General features: G+C 45.7%; 1 protein-coding gene across 1 annotated transcript; it reads right to left on the minus strand.

Annotated features, from left to right (window-relative positions):
* Positions 1-10,110: 10,110 nt before the first annotated feature.
* Positions 10,111-20,138, minus strand: LOC117902577 (delta-sarcoglycan). The gene is made up of 6 exons (XM_034814063.1): positions 20,020-20,138; positions 14,180-14,984; positions 13,986-14,106; positions 12,269-12,530; positions 10,743-10,866; positions 10,111-10,620 (listed from the first exon to the last, which is right to left on the minus strand). The coding sequence occupies exons 2-6, from the start codon at positions 14,846-14,848 to the stop codon at positions 10,432-10,434; spliced, it is 1,365 nt and encodes a 454-aa protein (XP_034669954.1). The 5' UTR covers positions 14,849-14,984; positions 20,020-20,138; the 3' UTR covers positions 10,111-10,431.
* Positions 20,139-21,711: the final 1,573 nt, after the last annotated feature.

Here is a 21,711-nt window from a genome sequence, read left to right on the forward strand (position 1 = left end):
TTTTCTTTTATTTTCTTTCTTCTTCGTTTTGTTTGCGTGCGGCCCCCTTGCTCGGATTGGATTGGATTGGCATTTGTGTTCCCATGTCATGTTTCTCTCTCTCTCTCTCTCTCTCTCTCTCTCTCTGGTGTGGCTTGTGTCTTGTTTGCGGTTCCTAAAAATTGGACACTTAAATGTTTACCCGCATGGGGTCTTGGCTGTTGTTTATTTGCCAGCTCCATGTTTGCCAGCCCAGAAACACTGACATTTTTATTCGCTGTCAATTGATACAACATGCTCCGCTTGACTGCGACTTGTGGTTGTGGCCCAAGGAAAAGTCAAGTCGATTCAATTCGAGGCGAGTCCTTGCCTGCCTTGCGTGTTTGCCAAGGCTTGGGGCTTGGGTTTGGATTTGGGTTTGGGTTTGGGTTTGGGTCTGGACAGTAGGCAAGTAGGCAAGCGCCACGAATAATTGTGTGGCAATTAATTGCGGCAATTGGCCAACGATTGAATTTTGCATTGAAATTATTGCATTGAAATATGCATAAATTGTATTGGCGAAAGGCAATTACTTATTTATATTCAGCATATGCAAATAAACACACATTTTTGCCCGGTAAATGCGTTTGGCAAATAAGCATCCGGACAGCACAGGACAACACATGGACAGAGGACATGGACAGCCAGCAAACAGCAGTCACATGACGACAATGGCAAAACCAATTTATTTTCCACATAAAACAACTTTAGTGAATTCACTCTCTCCTCTATGTGTGTCCTATGCGTGGGATAGACTTATGCGCATGTTAGTGCTCCAAAGAGTCTATTAATTGTTTTAGCCATAGTATGAATCCGATTATTAACTTTTCTTTCGGAAGTCTTATACCCTATACCAGTTTAAGTTGGTGGCGCCATAGATCTGCCCTTGCGAGCAGCGCATGCAATGCCTTCCGTTGAATAAGTATATCTGGGCTCTTTGGCTGTGCGTCTGACTTGCGATCACCTGCGTCTTGGTTCTCTGCTACTTATCTTTGCTAGAAACGGCTTCCGCTTCTAGTCGCCCTCTCTCACTGTTACTTGTTCTGCTAACTGTACAGAATGTTACTACCTCTGTTAACTTTACAGTCTCTGTTGCTCGCAGTGGCTGCCCACACAGATTCTTCTAGCATCTCTACTCCTCTGTTACTTTCTCTGCTAACTGCACAAACTCTGTTGTTCTCTGTGGCTGCCCGCATAGATGCGATCAAACTGATTAGGGTATCTCCAGATCCGTATCGCTCTTTGGCTCTTTGGCGTGGTGACGAGTGATGGGTGTACAGGGGTTGGGTAACTGGTTAATTGTCAGCCGTAAAGTGAGAATAGAATGTGGGAGCACGCACTGGGCAAATCCTGGAGACGTATAATTTACAAAGTAAATTTTAATTAAAAATCCTCATGCAATCCTCAGCTATTTTAATTGAAGATAAATGACGTCACAGCATACTTTTTGGGCTGTCGGTTATCCTTCGTGGCAGTGGGCAGAAGTGAGGAGCACGTCGGCAAAAGGGTGTCCCGAGCAAAAAGGGGAAACGGTAATTAAGCGTGCCAGCGAACTTGACTCGGAATCGGAGATAACGCGCCAAAGCCACGCCAAAGAGTTCATAAAAAGAAACGCACTGAAGCAGGGCCGCATGAGGCATGGGGCATGGGGCATTGTTGGCGCAGACGAGTAGCGGGTCGCGGGCGGCTGGCAGCGGGCCGGTTGTGGCAGCTGAAAGAGGGAAAACAGCTTGGCACGCTTTGTGCAAATTCTTGAGAAACAAATTAAACGCTTTTCCCCAGACATGACGTCGACCCCGAGACATCGACGTCATTAAGCTCCCATCATCCCATCTCATTTCATTTCCTCTACTCTCCTCTCCTCTCATCTCATAAATGAGTTCAACTGCTTCAGAATGAACACGAAGACAATTTGCATCATACCTATGTAGGCAGCCTTTTTCAGCTTCCGTGCATTTGTGATCCTTTAGATCAATTAAATATATTTTATTCATGGATTATATGCAGCGAATTACCTTTTTAAAATTGAAAGAACGATTCAGAAGTTAATGAAAATACCAATAATTAACTTTCAGGTCAAAGAAAAATGTAATTTGAAATGTTTTCTTGTGTGCAAGAACCAAAAAAAAAAATATAAATGAACAAACTTTTCAATAGCTTTTTATTATCTTAACTAAAATAATGTGTTAAAACTAAAAGTTATTAAACTTGCATTGACAACTCATTTCAGGTGTGTTTAAGGCGAGTCTTTAGTGATGTAACATATTTAAATTGTGCACAAAATGCATATATAATTTACGCAAATCAGTATAGTCTTCAAAACAACTCAAAGAACACAAGTTTGACAACTAAAAAGTTGACAAAAAATACAGATTTGCAAAGATGGACCACACAATCCAGGGCCAAGTTTTTGCAGCTAAATTCGGAGAAGACGTTGATTTGCTGGTCATGCCCTGCCCTTTCCTACAACTAATTTAGTTGGAACGAAATTTGCCATTACATTGGACACAATTAAGTGTTATCTTCCGTGCCTCATAAGCATTGCTTATGTCCCTTATCAATGTGCCAGCAAACAAAACTTACTTTGGATGGCCAGCAATCAGAGTGCTTTTCCTGTGCAGCCAGTGTCCAGTGCGTTCCCAGGATCCCTGGGATCCCGCTGGTGCTCAGTGAACCGTGCAGCACTTGCAACCCCAACGATAAGATCTCCTGCGAGTAACCTTCTGCTGTCCTCCGCTGTGCGAGGGAGTCCCAGAGCCACTGGCTGGGTCCGAGCTGGCGTCTCTGTTGATGCTAATGTTTGTTTGCGCAAATTATTCGCTAGTTTTTATCATTGTTGCTGCTGTTTCTGTCTCTTCGATACTCGCATGGGGATGTGGATGGAGACGGAGATGGAGATGGGTGGAACGGTACAAAAATTATAGTGCATTGCGTAAGCTGATTAGCAAGCGGAATTATGGCGACCCCAATTGATGGGGTTTGTGCGAACTAATGAGCGCTCATTTTATGTTTTCAATTAAGTGATAAGAGCAGTGCGCAGCACAGGCAGTCCCCAGTCCCCAGGGGGAGCTCAACTGTAAATGATACGTCGACTGACCAACTGACCAAAATTTTGCGGTTCATAAACCACCACGGCATGGCCTGCGCCTTGTTATTGTGGCAACAAAAAAAGGAGGAGAGTGCGAGAGCTTTGTTTTAGTTTTTGTCGTATGCTTGATGCCTCGCTGAAGCATATTAAGTATACGACAAGCGTTTTGTGGCGACTGCAGCATGGGTTGGCTGCAGTCACAAGTGCAGCTGCTACCCACTTTTCTATTGTCCTTCGCACCCATCAGCGTGCCACAGCCGCACAGCCCACACCACCCACCGCCCGCAAGTCACTGCTGTTTGACCCAAGAACGAAACGCAACGCAACGCAACGCCTGTCGACTGTTTATGGGACTGGCGGCTGCTTTGTTTAAACTTGTGTGCACAAAACTTTAACAACAACAACAATAACAATGGTAAAAGCAACAGCAACAGGAGCAGGCAATGCCAAAATGCCATCATTACCAAGCGACAAAAGTTTGTCCTTTTACTGCCGCCGCTCCTTCTGCCTTCTGGCGTCTGCCAGTGGCAGTCATAGTCACAGTCGCAGCGGCAGCGGCAGCGGCGGCGGCAGTGGCGGTAGGAAGAACCGCAGTAACGACGCCTGCAACCGCTCCTCTCTCACTCTCTCTTTCTGCCTCTCATCCATGTAAAGTGCTCCTTGACTTGGTCGTGTAGGCAAATGAAGTGAACGGTTTCGGCGTCTGCTGCTGCTGCTAAAAAATAAAATACGTAATAAAGAACAAAAAGAAAACAAACGCTCGTACAGCAGCAGGAGGAGGCGAGCGCTGCAAACAAAAGGCGGCGAATGGGCACCCGCACACCGCCACAGTGGCCCAGGAAAGTTTTTGAACCTACCCAAAAGCCACGACGACGACTGTCGACTGTGACTGTGAATGCGACAGCCGACTCTCGACTGGCGACTGGCGACGACTGTGGTGTGTGTGCCGTGCCGCTGACAATAGAAATGCGTTCGAAAAAGTTTACTTTATTTTGTCTTTTACGTTATATTATTTTTCTGCTGTTTTGGTGCAGGGAACGACGACAACGACGACGACGACGCACGAGTTTTTTATTTGATTTCCGTTTGCCACACTTTTTGTGTGTGTCCTACGCCCCTAGTCAGAAACAGACCCAGTGGCACGGTCAGCGGCAGTCGGAGAGAGCGTATGTTTGTTCACAAAAGGATTAAGTTTGCACCCCAACCTATACAACCCCATTACCATATGCCATATAACCCCCCTCAGCCTCCTTCTACCACTCTGCTGTTGTGGCAGTAGTAGCACTAGTTCGTGCCACTGAATGGTGTGAAATGGCTTCATTTTGCCCTTGGTAATGATATGGTGGACTCACTTTTTGGCACGCCTGCAAAATGGTCTTTACATATACATACATAAATGTAGATACATATGTGTGTATGTATGTATTTACATCCATTTATGCTGATATTCTACACTGCGCACTATTTCCGATGCTAACAGATGGCAGAGCTATTTATCAGCTAAAGAGATTTTCTCTGGGTGCACTTGATGTGGACATATAAGCCACTTGCCACGTGTTGTGCCTCGTTTTCCGTATGGATTCGCTCCCTTAGATTACATTGGAGTTCGAGTAAAATTCAATTGGGATAACTTTTTGGGGTTTTTTCGGCGAACCCTTTGACATTCGGATGCAAATGCTGACTCCTCGAACATTTTTGGCAAATTCTATTACTGGGCAGCCGCAGGAGAGGCAGAGGCAAGGTAGATTCAATTCAATTAAAGCCAGTTGATAAACGAAAGCGATTGGGCTTGGTTAATGACTCCAACATAAATCTCCATTGTGTGGCCGGCAATTAAAATTTATCTTTAATTGGCACGCGTATCCATGGTTGACTCATTGACAGCGTGGACGGCGGTGGCGGAGTGGGTTGGCCATTTTCACTGCAGATAAAGCAACTCCTGCTTCAACTGCTGCCAACTGCTTCTGCCTGGCTTCTTGAACTTTTGCAAGCCTTATCGGTCCCCACCCGTACCCCGTACCCCGTACCCGTCCCCGTACCCCATGCGCTTGGATGGGGGATGAGGGATCCAAATCGTGCCACGCAGTGTGGCGCTTGGCACACCTGCCGTTTAACTTTTGAAAGGCAACTTGTAGCCAACACACTCAGCGGTACACAGAGCACATGCTGGGGGGATTGGAGGTAGGGTGGGACTGCAAAAGGAGCGAAATGTAATTCGGATTTAATTGCCTGTTAACACGCACTCGCGCATAGCGGGGCACGACCGGTAACAGCTCGTAAAAAAAACGCGCAAAAAGGCAAAACAAAAACAGAAGAGAAAACAAGCGGCAGGAAGCCTGTGAGCGTTAAAAGCCGACCAACGCATACACTTTACACATTTCGAGCGTTCTCTAAGGATGTGCACGACTTGGTTTCAGAGCTACGGGTGGATGCATCTACCTCTAGATGTTGCTACTCTAATTAGCAGGATTATTCCTACGAGAGTGTATTGTAAGTGGGAACCCCTTGCCGTGTTCTGCTACCCAAGTGCTGCTGCTGCCACACAGTGTGGAAGTATGGCAAATGAGTTAAAACAAAAGGAAACAGTTAAGCTCCAAGTGAGCAGCTCGTAATTTTAAGCGGCAATTGCCAAAGAGAGTCTCGGTACACGCCCACTTTGCCCCGAACTCATCCCAGCTCTCCCAGCTACGTATTCTGATTCCGATTCCCATTCAGTTTTAGGCTTCTTTGGTTTGTTCTCGTTATTTTTTTTAGTTTTTTGGGCCAATAGGACAGGACAGGGTGCAACTAATCAACTTTTGCAAACTCCATGAGGCCGATAAGCTGGCAGCGAAAATGCGGGAAAATTTCTAGGCTCTGCGCTCCGAATGTTTTGAATAACTATTAAATTTGTTGCAAATTGCAAACGGAACTGAAGAATGGCTGCAACAAAACGAAGAAGAGAGAGAGAGAGAGAAAGAGAGAGATCCCTGCGGATATACAAACGGACTCCGTACGAGTGGTGGCATGATTGTGTGTCTGTCTGTTCTGTAGCATAGATACAGTCAGAGAAGGAGTCGGAGAGGTAGGACTTGGCAGCACGGCAGCACGGAACAAGAAAAAGAAGTGCTGAGCTGTGCATAAAGCGCAGATAGACACGGAGATATCCGGCAACTGACATTCATTACGACATAAATTCGTTTAGTTGCTTGGACTGGCACACACACAAACACAGAGGGAAATGCGGAGATAAGACAACTGACTACGTTTCTTCTTACGTGCCCCAATGGCACATTGCCGTGTGCTGCACGCATATCACCACAGAAATGCCGTAAAGAAAGAAACCTAAAAACGTTCCATTCTGGTGCTCAGATTGTTTGTTTGCATGCAAATAAATTAGCCAACTGCAGCTCGGGTTTCAGCTCCATCTCTATCTCCATCACCAGATCTCGTTTTCATTTAATAAAATTATGTTACGAAAAGGAAATACAATTACATACAAAACCCAAGCCCAAAAGGTAGACAACTGCCGAAGACTAAAATGAAATTTTGGCAGCGAATATCGTGCAATGGGGAAAAGGTGGCATCGGGGACTTAAGACGCAACCACTTCGCTGGCAATGCATCCACGTATCCACAAACATATGTACATATGTACATCCTTGGCTTGTTCTTAACGATGAAAACATTACACAGTTTTGCTTAATTGCCCACTTAAACGTCAGTTAAGCTTTGCACATGCTCTGCACATGCATATGTATGTATGCATAGACGACGCACTTGACTCAATCTCCTTCCACCTCTCTGTATTGTCTCCTTGAATCGTTCTGCGTTGCTTCTTCGCCTCTCTATCTCCACACACACACACACACTCACACACTCATACTCATACTCGTCGTACACGTTGGAGTATTGCAACAACAATGACTTGAGCATTTTGTAAACAAATGAAACAATTAATTTGATTCCACTCTGTGCGAGGCAAATCCTATTAACTGCAACGTTAAAGAAATGTTTCTCTCCCGCCTCGCCTCACTCCACCCTGCTTGGGGTTGGTTGTGTTGCTGCCACTTTCATGCATACTTAATTTGTCAGCTTGACGCTGGTTTACACCCATTTTAGATACCGTTAACTAACTAACTGTTGCGTCCGCTCCAGCCCCAGCTCCAGCTCCAGCTCCACAGTACTTTCAGGTGCGCTCCTGGGGGACACGAAGGAAGTTGACGTTGCTCTTTTTGTAACAGCAGGAGGACACTCAGAGTCTAGGCCAAGGGATGGCATTGGCGTTGGCGTTGGCGTTGGCCGTGCAGAATTTATGGCCGCTCACATATGGCGCCCGCAAGGTGTGTTCATTTAAATTTTAGGACGGCTTAAGACAGGTCGAACCCAAGGTACGTGCCACATACGTATCCTTCTCACACTACAGCTGAGTTATGCATTGAAATTTAAACTATGCATGTGCTCGCAGCTATAACAAACGCTGTGGGGAAAGGAGGGTCTCTCGAAGGGACCAACTCGCGCGACTCCTATGTCAAAATGGAACGAAGACTCTCGCGAAAGTTACATCCTAGCTGACACTACAGTACAGCAAGTGTGTGTGTGTGCGTTTGTTAGTGTGGTAATTAGAAAATTTTATGTGATTACTCTTTGTACACACACACACACTGTGTCATAGACCCGTAGACCCGTAGAAGGGTTGACAAAAAGAGTGACTCCCATACAGTAGCCCAACCGGCAGCGCCAATGAGGCAAAGCAAAGTACAAAAGCGCCTATTAGAATATTAATGGAATACTAAATACACACATATAACGTCAACATGTGTGTGTGTGTGTGCCCGAGCCCAGACACAGGCCGCATCACCAATCCCCCTGCACTTGACATTTCACTCTCCCCGCCACACTGAAGCTGAAGCTAAAGCTGAATCTGAATCTGTACCGATGGAAATGGATGCTGACTAGACACGACCCAACGGGTTCTAGTGAAAGGCATAGGCTGAGACAGTACTCAATCTAGCATTTAGCGAGTCATAAATGATGCCAATGACCCATAAAGTGTCGAAGGAAACCCACTGATGACACAGGGAAATACTCGCACAGATACGTGCAACTCCGTGGCATGTGGTGAAGCTTTCAAATCAAATTGGAAGAGCGCGCGCGGTTACTTTCACTGGTGCTTAGTGCTGGCAAAGCTCTTTGGATTTTGCCTGCCAATTTCAAGCTCGTTTTTTCGGCTCAAAGCAATCCCTGGAGCATGGAACTTGGCTCACAGAATAACTCAATTTACTTGCACGAATGCCGAGGCATAGAGTCATCGTCGTCGTCGTCGACATCGTCGTCGGCTACTGTCGTCGCTGTTGTAGTCGTTCTCGTCGGCAACTCCCACAACGCCGACGACTGCTGATGGCGAGAGGACGGGGACTGGAATCACGACCACATCGTTTGTCCTGGCTGGGCATGTGGCGGACTGGCGACTGTGTCCGCGTTGTCCGTGTTCCCGTCACTGCCATAGTCGTCGTAGTCGTCGTAGTACTCGCTTAGACGCCGCACCCACAAAAGGCACTTGAAAGCGCTTTTCAGTTGAATTGAAGTGGTGCTAGAAGGCGTTAACCAACGAGCACTCGGCTTGAGTCTTCGTTTTGAGCGCTTTGCTGTAAAAAGTGCGCACAATCCCAGCCGTCGAATAAAAAATCCGTATGTCCAACCAATTGCAGGCACAAGGCACATTTTTGCCCTCCCACTTGGCCATAGATGATGGAAATGCATCTAATAAATTCATTCCACCCATATATTTTTGTATTTACTCATCATATATGTATGTATATATTTCTCTTTAAGTATATCTTGCAGTGTTTTACATATGGTAACATTCATTGTTTGCTCTCTTACACAATTATCATGTATTTGTCTAGCTTATCATTTGTCTATAAGTATGGTATAAACATTACGTTTCCTAATCGTGCTAAAAAAATAGAACAACAAATTAAATTGAATGCCTTGCTAAAAGCATTACATTACACATTTATTTGTTATTATTATTATTATATTTATATTTTCTATGATATATATATCTATATATCTATTTATCAGTATATCCAGTGGTTGTCCTCACACACACACTTGACAAATTCAACGGCAATTTCATCTGTCAACTCTATTTATCATATCCATATCCATATTCATTTTATCTTTATCTATATTTATATTTATGTAGATATATTTTATATGCAAACCCAGATTTATTCTTCGTATTCATGTCGCAATATTCGTAGATATACATATGTATGTCTATAATATATATTCTGTATATTCGTATTCGTTAATGTTACATACACATGTATATATGTAGATGTAATAATATAGCTCATTGCGATTCATTGGATGATATTTCATTGTCTTCGTATTGTGTGTTAGTGCCAGTTGGTTTTTGTCTCTCGGAATATTTATTCCGCTGATGGTTGCCATACATATAGATACTTTTTCTTTCTCTTAGTTATTAGTCGTTGTTAGTCGGGGCTTTAGCTACTTCGATCTGTTTCGAAGGACAGAAAACCAATAGGACAGTAGGAAAGAATCTCTATGTACACATAATTCGAGCTGCAAGGGAAAAGTATATGCCGAAATCTGTTACTTGCATTTGATCAGTACAAACTAACAAAAACTGAAGTGAATATCTGCAGAGACGGTCTAGGTCTAGGACCTACATATTTGTTTTAAGGAGCACAACTGATCCGTTGGCTACGACAACTGGCCACAGGGTTAGGCTTGGGCCTAGGCACACATTTACAGGGCGGGGAGAAGGTAAGTAACTGCTGGGGATCTGGTCTACTACACATTACATACAATTAAGTTATATTCCTTATATATTCTGACGACTCTGATGGGATGGCTCTTTTTTGTGTGTGTGTGCATATGTTTGTATTGCTTTTAAGTAATAATAATAATAGTTATAATTTATATTGCATATTGTATATTCATTATGATATTGTAGGATATGCCTGTGTCTCTGAATTTGCTGTTTTTATTTTTTTATATACTAATACACAACATCCAAGTGTCTAAGAAGCTCTTGATTTTGTTCTTCGAATACAGGTTCAATACTAACTATCTATATGTCGTATCGATATGAACGATTATGAATGCCGGATGCAGTAATGTATCGTATGTTGCTTGCTGTAGAAGTTTTTTCTTCCACTAGTATATTGTAGTCACTTCACTTCACTTCACGTCACTTCACGTCACTTCACTTTATCATCTTTAACGCAAATATGCAAATATTTCGAGTTTCTGGGCCTAAGTTTCGCCATCGGCATGTGTGGATGATAGCCAGCGCTTGCTGTTGCTGTGAGATCACCTGCAGACTGTGGAATCATCGCCGGCGCATATCGAGTGTGGTGCCGCAAGAAACAGTTTGCCATTGGAGCAGGCACACAGCTGGAAGACACGATGCATATGCTCTCGACTCTGGGCAGAGCCCATTATCGGTGGCTGTGCCGTGCGCAGATTGGGCATCAGAATTTTCGATGACTCCAGTCGCACCTGCACGCGCAATCAAAGAAGGGGAAGAACGTGAAGAGAGAGGAGGGGAGACAAGGTGATGCCACTACAATTTGCAGCCACTGTGCGAGTCCCATTTTAAGGGGACTTTTAATCATACTTACGCTTCCATCGAGTGATCGCAACTTGACATCATTCAGGGCCACGAGATCTATGGCACCGGCACGTGATTGCAAATTGATATCTTTGGCTGCGGCCATCTTCAGCTGACGAGTGGGCGACTCAAGTCTGCAATTAAATCAAACCAGAAATGAAATTTCGCCAATAATACCCTCGCCCCCCCGGGACGAGCATCTGCCTAATGGAACGGAAAGTTTTCCCCGCAATTGCGACAGCAGTTGCCCGGCAGCCCGGCAGGCCGTGTAAATGGAGGCTTTAAAAATATTTTTCAATTTCAATTTGGAGCCCACGCCGCTCGCCGCTGCTTTGGTCAAATGCAATATAAACTCAGAACACATACTCCGGTACATATTTATGTATGTAGCCTGGCGCCAGACAATTTTAATTTTCATGAACCAACAGGCAGCTATCATCAAACTTGTCAATGAAAATGTTATTACAAGCGGCCGATCCTGTTAATGGCTCATATGTACATATGTACACAAGTGGCATGGGGCATGGGGCATGGGGCATGGGGCATGTGGCAAGGGGACACTGTCCAGCATAGATGGATGGGCCGTTTGTCGCATGCTCGTAATATGGCGGCAGGCCATACCCATGCCCATACCCGCTGCGTTCCCCAATCGAATTCCCAATCCCAATCCAAAAACCCGAACGATTGCATGGGGAATGGGGCATGGGGTAGCGGGCGCGCTGTCCAAACAGGACCGGAAGGGGAGAAAAATTCACAGAAACAAAAAAAAAGTAAACTGTGTGTTGGGCCCCTTTAGCGCTTTTTAATTCAGTGCCAACGTTTGTGTACATTCATACAAATGTGTATAAATATTTTCGCAACCAACTCTGCGCTTCGCGACACCTTGCAGAGGGGGTTGGCGCAATGGCAGTGGGAGTGGCAGGTGTTGCAGGCTGGTTGCTGATGCCGGGACCGGGGGACCGGGACCGGTTCAGGTGCAATGCATTGCGAACACCAAACAACACAAACACAAACACCAACACACCCCGTACCCCCGTGCCAGGTCACACACACACTCACACTTGGCCGCGATTTGTGGGTGTGGGTGGTGCGGCGGCATGGCTGATGACTGTTTTTGTTGTTACCGCAAAGGTGACGTTGACAGAGACGCACGAGCGCAGCTGAGTGTTTGCTTTTAATTTTTTATTTCTCAGATTTCGTTCAACCCTTCACCGCCGACGCCGACGCCGACGCCGACTAATATGCCACAGCATGCCCGCCCGAGTTGGTCCGGACTCTCACGGACTGTGGGCTCTCCGGCCCGCTGGCTGTGAATTCCGTAAAATTTATTACAGTCATTGAATTTCAACACAGCACAGGACAGAGTAAAGGACGGCGGCGCAATGCTTTGCAATGGCTGCAGTAGATTGGCTTTCGATTTAATTTACTTTAATTGGTGCTGCCGTTGCCTGTTCCCTTTTGCAGATCAGTCGAAAAAAAAAAAAGCGCTGCCGACCCTGTTATTCTGGAAAGGACTCTTCTTGACACTTGACTTACCTCAGCTCCCGTCCCGGCTCGGCACGCACATGCGGCGTCTGCACAGAGGCCCTGAAGACGGCGCCGCCCTCACCGTCGATCCGCAGCGAATGCGCACCGACTGTGACTTCTTTTCGATTAACGGAAAATAGGTTCCGTCCATTCGTATCGTTGATGCGAAATGTCCCCGCCAGGCACTCGAACTTATCGTGTCCCAGAAATAAATGATTCTCAATCATACCATTCGCGTCACGTGTATTGATTGAAAAATTACGTGATGATTCTGTTGATGGCAGCGACGATGGAGCGCAAGCAATTCCCCAGTGAAGGTGCGAGGCGTCGCATAGAAGAAAATGAAACAGAGAAATGTGACAGAGATGAGCAAAAAAACACAGGGAATTGAAATTAGATGAGGAATGCTTTTTGTTTTTTTGGGTTGAGGCAATTAATCTTGTGTAATTTGATCCGTAATTGCAATATAAATAAGCAGACCCAGAGACTGTTTTGCATACAAAGACACAAGCACACACACACATGGAAGTGCGAAGTTAAGATAGCACGTAATAAGTTAGCGGAAACGGAAATCAAATTTCAGTCCAACGTCAGGCATTGTCTGAGGTCGCGGTTGGAGTCGCATTGCCATTGCTATCAGCAATCAGACAACCAGCCACCTGGCCCGTCTTCTACTATCGCATCCATGACCCATCACCCATTCGCCATTCGCTATTCCCCGCTCGCCACTCGCCATTCCGCCATCTCTACAAACTATGTAGCATTCAGTGTCCCCCCTCTTCCGTGTGCGTGTCTGCGGTTGTTGCTTATCGCTGCGGGGAAATGCCGTTTGCCTTTGCCTTCACATTTTCCCTTTACCTTCAGGTCTCTTCTTATGCTCATGGACACGGACACGGTCCCTTGGAAATCGCATCTGTCTTCTTTTGCTCTGGTCGTGCATTCATATTGGGGCTATCTGTAATTGTACATCTTGCCAGCCATCAGCTGCTGCTCCTGGAGGAGTAGCCCCGATCTCATTTGCGGGCGCTTACTGCGCCCTGCGATTCGTGTAGGCAACATTGTTGATATCTCTTGATTTATGCCCCGACTGGCAACGGCACACATTTGTCGTACATCTCACTACTCCTCCCCCCACCCCCCACCACACGTCTAATGTTCGTATCCGTATCCCCGTATCCATGTTTAATCTCAGTCCGCATTTCGCCCTTAAGCAGAGGTAAACACACACAAACACACAGCAGACACACCTGAGTGTGTGCATAAAAGCGATGAGAGAGCGCAGTTCATTAAACATGCGCCAAATGCCATTCAGCCAGTCATCCGAGTAGCTCAATGCAGCAGCAGCCGAGAACCCGGCCGAGAAGCGCAACAAAGCGCGGTGCCGGTCACTTCCATGACTTTGACATTTTGCATTGGGAAGGTCACATCGGTGACCCTTCTATGTCTATGTCTGTGTGTGCGTGTGTGTGTGTAGATAACACCCAAAGGCATGGCCTGTGCCGCTAACCAGCCTAATGGAGTGGCAGCAGGTGGCTGCATGAAATGTTAAAATTTATGAAATGAATATTAATAGGCATCGGTGGAAATGGGACGGACTGGGGGAACATGTCTACACAATCCTCGCATTCTGTTTATGACGTTGTCTGCTTGCATCTAATCACTCGATAATCAAATGCCCCAGAGGCCAGGGTGGCAAGGGTCAAGGGGCTATGGGGCTAATGCTCACCTATGGACAGGGGATGGCCAGGCCTCGAACGGATTGTTGATGTGCGTAGCATGTCCATAATTATCGCTGTTCCCGACAGCTGTATGCCACCGGGTAAGATTTTCAGCTGTCCCATGCCCTCCTGCAATCGTTGAATGGTGGAAATTGATCAATTAATATTGTGGAGGAGTGTGGATTGTGCACCGTTTACGTACCAATGAGAACTGCATCACTTTGATTATCCAGAGGGTGAGCACCAGATTGGTGACAATGAGCAGCATCAACAGCAGCAGCAGCGTGTAGAGGCACTTCTTGCGCCAACCGATGAGCCCCAGGTATGTCTCAATTCCGCCCGCGAAACCATCCACATTGCACTGACCTGTCCTTGGTGCACCAACAGCTCCACCTGCTCCAGCTCCAGCTGCAGCTGCAGCACTGCGACCACTTCTGCCGCCCCTTCCATGGCCATGGCCATGTCCGTGTCCGTGCCCCCGCCCATGGCCATGTCCATGTCCATGGCTATGGCTGTGGACGTGACTGAGCGTGGCTTTGCCTGGCGTTGCTGTCACTGTCGTCATGGTGCCTACCTTTACGGACGTTTGGATGTTTGCTCCGGCTCCGGCTCCAGCTCCAATCCCACTTCCACTTCCGCTTCCGCTCGCTCTGTTGCTGCTGCTGCTGCTGTTGCCAGCTGTCATTAGGCCAAGATTGTTGCCAGCTTTGTTCGGCTTCTTGGGCGTTGTACCACTCGATAATCGCTTTTGCCGCTTCTGTTGTTGTTGCTGCTGTTGCTGCTGTTGCTGCTGCTGTCTGCTACCTTCACCGGAACCGGAAGCAGCTTTAAGATGCCGCGCAGTTGTCTCCACGCTGCCGTCGCCCGACATTGCTGATCGCTTGCAAACGCCACTACTGCGATATGCCTAGCCTTGCTCTGGGAATTTGTGCATTATTTGGACGTATTTTGTTATTTTTTGATTTTTTTGTTATTGAGTCTTAGTTTTTGCAGTTATTCACTCTGATCTGCTTTCGGAAAGCAAAAGAGAGAGAGAGAGAGAGAAATTATCTTGAGTATTCACTTTCCTGTATGTAACACTACAGGGGATCTACGATATGCCCAGTGAAATGCAGGTCTGGGCACTGCTGAGTGGTCGGTATAAAGATATATCGAAGTATAATGGACATGGAAATTTATTTCTGGGTAACCATAAATCTGCAATTGTAAGAGTAATGTGTGGCCATTCCTTTATGCAGTCGCTGGCAGAAGAGCTGCGGCTGGGGAGAAGCATTAAAATATGTAACAGTCTGTTGCAAACAGCCTTCACTACAGTCAATCGAGCTCCAGCTACAGCTGCAGCTGCAACTGCAACTGAAACTGAAACTGCGGCAGTTGATGACTTTAGTGGTGCCAGCTGTTGGCGACTTCACACGTGCAGCTTCTTAATTATGCATGTCTGCAGCTGCAGCACACACCTATACATACATATATTTGTAACTGCAACAGTGCCACACAGTGTCTGTGTATGGCTGTGTGTGGATTGTGGGTGTGCATGATGCATTTACATGCATGAGCTCCATGGAGAGCTGCACACGGTCTGGGTCTGGCTCTGGCTCTGGCTCTGTGTATATATTTATTAAACCATTCTGTCAAAAGAAATCATAATAAATACAATAAAAAGTCGTAAATGAATAAATTGTACACGTTGTTTTTGCTCATGAGGCTCATAAATAAATAAATAAGTAATTCTAGAGTTGAGAGTAAATTATTTTCCAGCCCTCAAACGCTACGGCATACACAGAGACTGATGTCAAAGGTAATCAGTTGAAATCACAATCTGTGGCCGAGCAGCAGTCAAAGTGCAGTTGAGAATGCCTTCAATGATGCACGTGGATACACACCCCCCAGGCGCGTACCGTACCGTCAACTCGCAGGTGCGTCCACTCACAAATAGTTCACACACTGATCATGATTTTTGGAATTGTCAACCATCTAAAATTAGAGAACTGTCGCAGCTCTCAGTGGCCATCGAAAGTAAACGGCGACGCGTTCTCTCCGAGCTGTTCTCTCTCTTCTCTCTACACTCTACACTAAGGGAAATACTCGTATCTCATACCAAATTAAACCATTCCAAATTAATTGGATATAATTCACATTGATTTAAACATCATTGGAAATATAAAACAGTTTAAAATGAAGATAATTTAAATGTGAAGGAAATATATTAAATTTCAAAATGAAAATTAATTTATATTTGAAAATATTTAATTTTAATTTGAAACCAAATATGTTTTTACATTATTGGTAAAATGTGAGTGAAAATCATTTTCCCTTTACAATTTCCACTCTTTATGCTAATCGATTGGTAGAAATATTGAAGCCTGAGCGTAACCCTTCGGTTTACAGGGCATTTTTCTCCGGGTGTAGATCTTTCGCAATGCCATTATGACAATCAAGTCGAATGTGGGAATGGATGAATGGCCAGTGAAATACATTTTGCGCGCTGCGCTCTCAATAAAAGTTTATAAATAAATGTATAGATAATTCTTGTTTCGGCAAAACTTATTTTTATTCATTTCGTAAGTACATGAAGCGCTCCGGCATGAATGATGGTCTCAGTGAGTTCCATATTTTCAGGTCGAAGGTCTATTTGTGGATAGATCATTGCCAAGCGGATTACCCTGCCATTGCAATGGCGCAAGTGTACGATTTTTTTAAAGATTTATTTTCTCTCTGGTAACGAATAAAGAATAAAGCGAACCTCTGTACACAGTCTCTCAGTCTCAGTCCATCCATGACCATGGTCTGATATTTGTTTATGTTTATCATAATGTTTATACAGTCTGCGGCGGCAATTACTTCAATTGTTTATGTACCATTTTAGTGCATTCTAATCGGTAAACAAAACGACCCAGACAGATACCCCACACCGAATTGATAATTATAATCGTGGCAATTAAATTTGAGGATTTGTGATCTTTAGATTTGCCAAATGCCACTTACCAAATGGCATCGATTCTTTCGATGGAGTCTATTGGGAAAAGTGTTGAAATGTGGTTTGAATCGATACCGAATGTTTAATCTTTCAGTTAAGCACAAAAGGATTAAGAGTTAGCGGAATCAGCGTCAGAGTCAGAGGCAGAGTCAGACAGTGGAGTATTCGGTGGTGGCAGCGAATATCCGACAATCAAATAAAAATAAATTCATTTAAATTGCGAATCACAAAGAACACAACACACAACACAGAACACAGAACACAGAGAGAGCAGCTAAAGGGGAATTTTTGGGGTTTTCTGACCAAAGAGCAAAAAGGGAAGATGAAATGGAGAGGCGTAAACCGTGTGTGCGAGGGGAGTGGATTCATTTAAATGCATTTGATCCATTTGCCATGAGCGGCCTGTGCCCATTTACACACTCCACAAATTATTTCCTATTTAAAGTTTCTTGTAATTTAATGCCCAAGCCCAAGCCCAAGAAAGTTGGGTGCCAACTCCATTTCCATTCTGAATGCTGGCCTACAATCTGACAAAGGTCCACCGAAGTCAGGATACCGGGGGTTAGCACGGATCGTGCTCCGTGAATTGTTCAAAGGAGTTGAAGTTGATTTAGTATCTGCAGACAGTTGGTCGGTTATTACACGCACCCAAAATGGCGGGATCAGGCCATGCTGCAGGCTGGAGCTGGTGACGACGATGGAATTACGACAGCGGAGAGTGCGATATAAACTCCATTGGAGTTGCAACTGGCAACAGCATCACGTACGCCACGTTACACTTACAGTTACACTTACAGTTACACGCACACACACACATACATAAATACTCGTACAGTTGCCGCTTGCAGTTACTTAATTTGGATGCTTTCCGCTTTTGCTTTTTGCCATGGAACAGCTTGGAAGTTCTTCCCTGTTCCTCTGTTCCCCTATGCACTGCTGTTACACGTTTCTTTTACTGTGTTAGTACCCATGTCTACAGACATACACATGTACATACATGTGTACATAAGTTTTGCCACTGCACATTTTGTCGCTTACATTGTGTAAGTCATGGGAAATGAGTGCCCAAGTCGTGCGTACTTGAAGATATTTATGCTACGGGCATAAGTGCGGCAGAGTGCGGCATTCAGTAGCAAATAGGATATGGGATCATATCCGATATGTCTGCGGATATACTCGTACATAAGTGCATGGACAAATCGAACTGCCCCAGCAGGGGATGCTCAGGGAAATCGCATTAAGTCCGCAAGCACCAAGGACATCTGGCCAAAGTGCATCTGTATGCAGAGAGTGGATTTATGTAGTGTGTGGACCGAACACCCTACACCCCCCACCACCCCTCGGAAATGGAAACGGCAACGGCAACGGCAACTTATGAAGTTGCTTAAAAGTCCTTGGCAGTGGGTAATTAAAAGCGAAATGGGCTTATTTCGAGCCCATGCCCTGACGACAGCCATCCCAGCCCCAGTCCTAGTTCCTCAGTCCCTCTGTCCACAATCGGACTTCGCTGGAGTTGGATTCGGCTGTCGGCAAGGCTGTCAGAGATGGAAGCAGGTGCTGGCCAGCCCCCAGCCCCCAGCCCCCAGACCGACACTGAGACCGAGACCGGGACGGTCCGGTCCGAGACTTGGTTGGAGTCGTTTATAGAAATAAACTCGTAAATGGAAAGTATTGCATTGTCCTGCTATTAAGTTATCAACAACGACGACGACGGGGAACGGACCCAAAACATAGATGCAGAATGAGACATGGACACAGACGCAGACACAGGCATAGACATGGGCACAGACGGCGAGACCCACATTCAGTATGCATATGTGACCAGCCAAAAGGGTTCGGTCTCGTCTCTCACCCTCTCTTCATCTCTCTCTATTGAGGTTGAGCCAGCCGGCTGTGCTGTGTCACGTTCCGGACTAGGGCATGGGCATGGGCATGGGCATGGGCATTGGTACGTACGGGCACTAATACTGTCCGAGTAGGACCTACTCCTAGTCGTGGTCCTAGTCCTAGTCGTAGTCGTAGTCGTGGTCGTGGTTTTGGAATAATGCTCCAACTCTGACTCCATCTCCGACTCCGACTCTGCCCCCGGACCACAGCAGTTTCATATTTTGTTACAATTTCATGTTGTGTTTCGTGTGGACGGTGAAAGGTGGCCGGCTGGCAGGCTGGCTGCTTGCTTGCTTGGTTGTAGTTGCCACATTTAATGGCACTCGTACGTTTTGGTAAGCACTGCCACTGCCAACCAACGCAGACAACACTTGTTGTCATTGTTGTAAGTATGTACGAGTATATTGTTATGGCCTTGTTGCCGCCTGCAGGACATTTTTATTCCAATCATGCGTAAGTGCCGTAGAAACGCCAAAAACCTTAAATTTCCAAAGCCAACCCAAACCCAACCCTCCCACCACCACCCAAGCATAAACTAATATCTTTGACTTCGCCATAAGCCCTTTTGCTGTAACAATGGCCAAACCATTACAGTGGCATTCCACTAGAAAACTATTAAAATTCTCCCTATATCTAGTTTCCACTGGAGCAAGTATTGCAGATCGCTATAGATCATTGCGGACCACATTCTTGATCTGTTCGTGTTCCAGTAAAAAGCTTCTGGTTGGACTTGAATAAGATTTCTCCCTAGCATCTGAAGAACATTTAAAGGAGTGCTCATAATGGAATGTTTCCAGATCAATGATATTTACTCATAAAATTAAACCAACATTTCGATGAGCAATTACTCTGCCCACTCCGCGGGCACTTATTAACTCATGAAGAGCCCCGATCCTCGATCTCTGACCTTCACTAAGAGTGCCGATCAGCATCAGTCCTCAGAATACAGAAGTCACAATTGAAAAACTTGGAGCGCACAACACGTCACAGATGGCACCGAACCACCAGCAGAGCACCACAAAACACACACAAAAAACATAAAACACACAGCAAAAAAAGCACAGACAATTAAGTTTACTTTGTTTTTGTTTCTGTTTTCCTTTTTTGTTTTGTTTTTGTTAGTCTAGAGAAGAAATCTTAAGGGGAAACTAGAAATTTGGTTATTTGTTGATTTTTACGCCAAAATTCGACTGCCGTATGCGCGTACGGGTTACCGTACTCGTACACGCTTGCACAACAACTGATGGCAGAATCACTTTGCCGGAATGTTGGCCATTCTGTTGCCGTGAGTTGAAGATACAGCGGAGCAGCGAAGCAGCGGCAGCCAGTCGCCAGTAGCCGCTGTTTCTGCTGCTGCCGGTGGCTGAGGTTCGGGTCCATAAAGCTTTTGCCGAACGGCCAGCCAAAGTTTCACTCAAACATGGGTTGGCTGTGGCCAAGTGGCTCGTTTCTCGTATCGCTCGGGTGCTCGCTTGCTCGTTCGACGTCCGCGGCCTCGTCTTTGCTCGGCTGCCACTCGACCATCCGACCGAATGGCACAGCGGCCCTCGCGCTCGCCCTCACCCACGAGTCTGCTCCGGTTTGTTTACGTTTTGGAGTGCCAAGCATCGAGCACATGGCTCAGGTGCCCGATGGATGCGAATGCATGCAACACGTGGGTGGGCACAACAAAGCCCACGTGTTGCTATTTATAATGTAAGTACGCCACTTGGACAGCTCTGGACACGATCATAAATATATGTGCCGTATTCCACACAGGAATATCTGTGGATGGTGATGTGGATGTGTTCCCAGCCCATCCCTTCCCATCCCGAACTGGAATTTAAATATGCACCGATTTCTCATGTTGATGCCATCCATTGGCAGGCATATCTTCTAGCGCTATGTCGTTAACTCCTTAAGCTCCATTTGTGTGAGCCAGGATATACACACAGACAGACATACATAAATATGCACATTTTCCTCACACTCTCCTCCACGCTTGTTATATGTATGGGCATGAGCAAAACTTGATTAAAGTTTCGCCTGAATGCGTAAATTATTCATTGTATTCGTATACTCGAATGTGTATGAGAGAGAGGGGGAGTGGGGTGTAATAAGCCGTTGGTTTGTACACTCAGCCGAGGGATTCAAAATGGGTGTGTGTGCATGGGTTGGCTTTTTGCTCTTTTCTAAGTTGGACTGCCCCGTGCCACGGTTCCCATTTATATGCCCCATGCCCCCAGCTCCTGCCCCATGCCCATGCGTATTTATAAATTAAAAGCGTGTTCATCTTTGGCCAAAGTTCATAATTTTTGCCCCTTCATTAGGAACATGCTCGCAGAGGCAGAGAGCGCCGCCTGCCATGACAGCCACACACACACACTTACTCACTATGTATGTATTTTTATACCCGGTACTCGAAGAGTAAATAGGGTATATTGTATTTGTGCACATAACGGTTGTATGTAACGCACAGAAGGAAACGTCTCCGACCCCATAAAGTATATATATTCTTGATCAGCATCAATAGCCGAGTCGATTGAGCCATGTCTGTCTGTCCGTCCGTCTGTCCGTCTGTCCGTCTGTCCGTCTGTCCGTCCGTCTTGTTGAGCGCCTGGATCTCAGAGACCATAAAAGCTAGAGCCACCAAATTTTGCATCCAGACTTCTGTATGCTCACACTGTTACAAGTGTATTTCAAAAATCAGCCACGCCCTCTTCCGCCCCCGCAAAAGGGCGAAAACCTCCCAAATCTACAATTTTAAAGATAAAAGAAAACTAAAAACGCCATTCCGTAGGGAATGACCATATCTATCTGATCACAAAATTGGGATCCGATTGGATCATTATTATGGCCACAATGAAGAAATTAAGTTGCAGTGGCTAAAC

This window comes from Drosophila subobscura, chromosome A, assembly GCF_008121235.1.
Source record: "Drosophila subobscura isolate 14011-0131.10 chromosome A, UCBerk_Dsub_1.0, whole genome shotgun sequence".
NCBI lineage: Eukaryota > Metazoa > Arthropoda > Insecta > Diptera > Drosophilidae > Drosophila > Drosophila subobscura.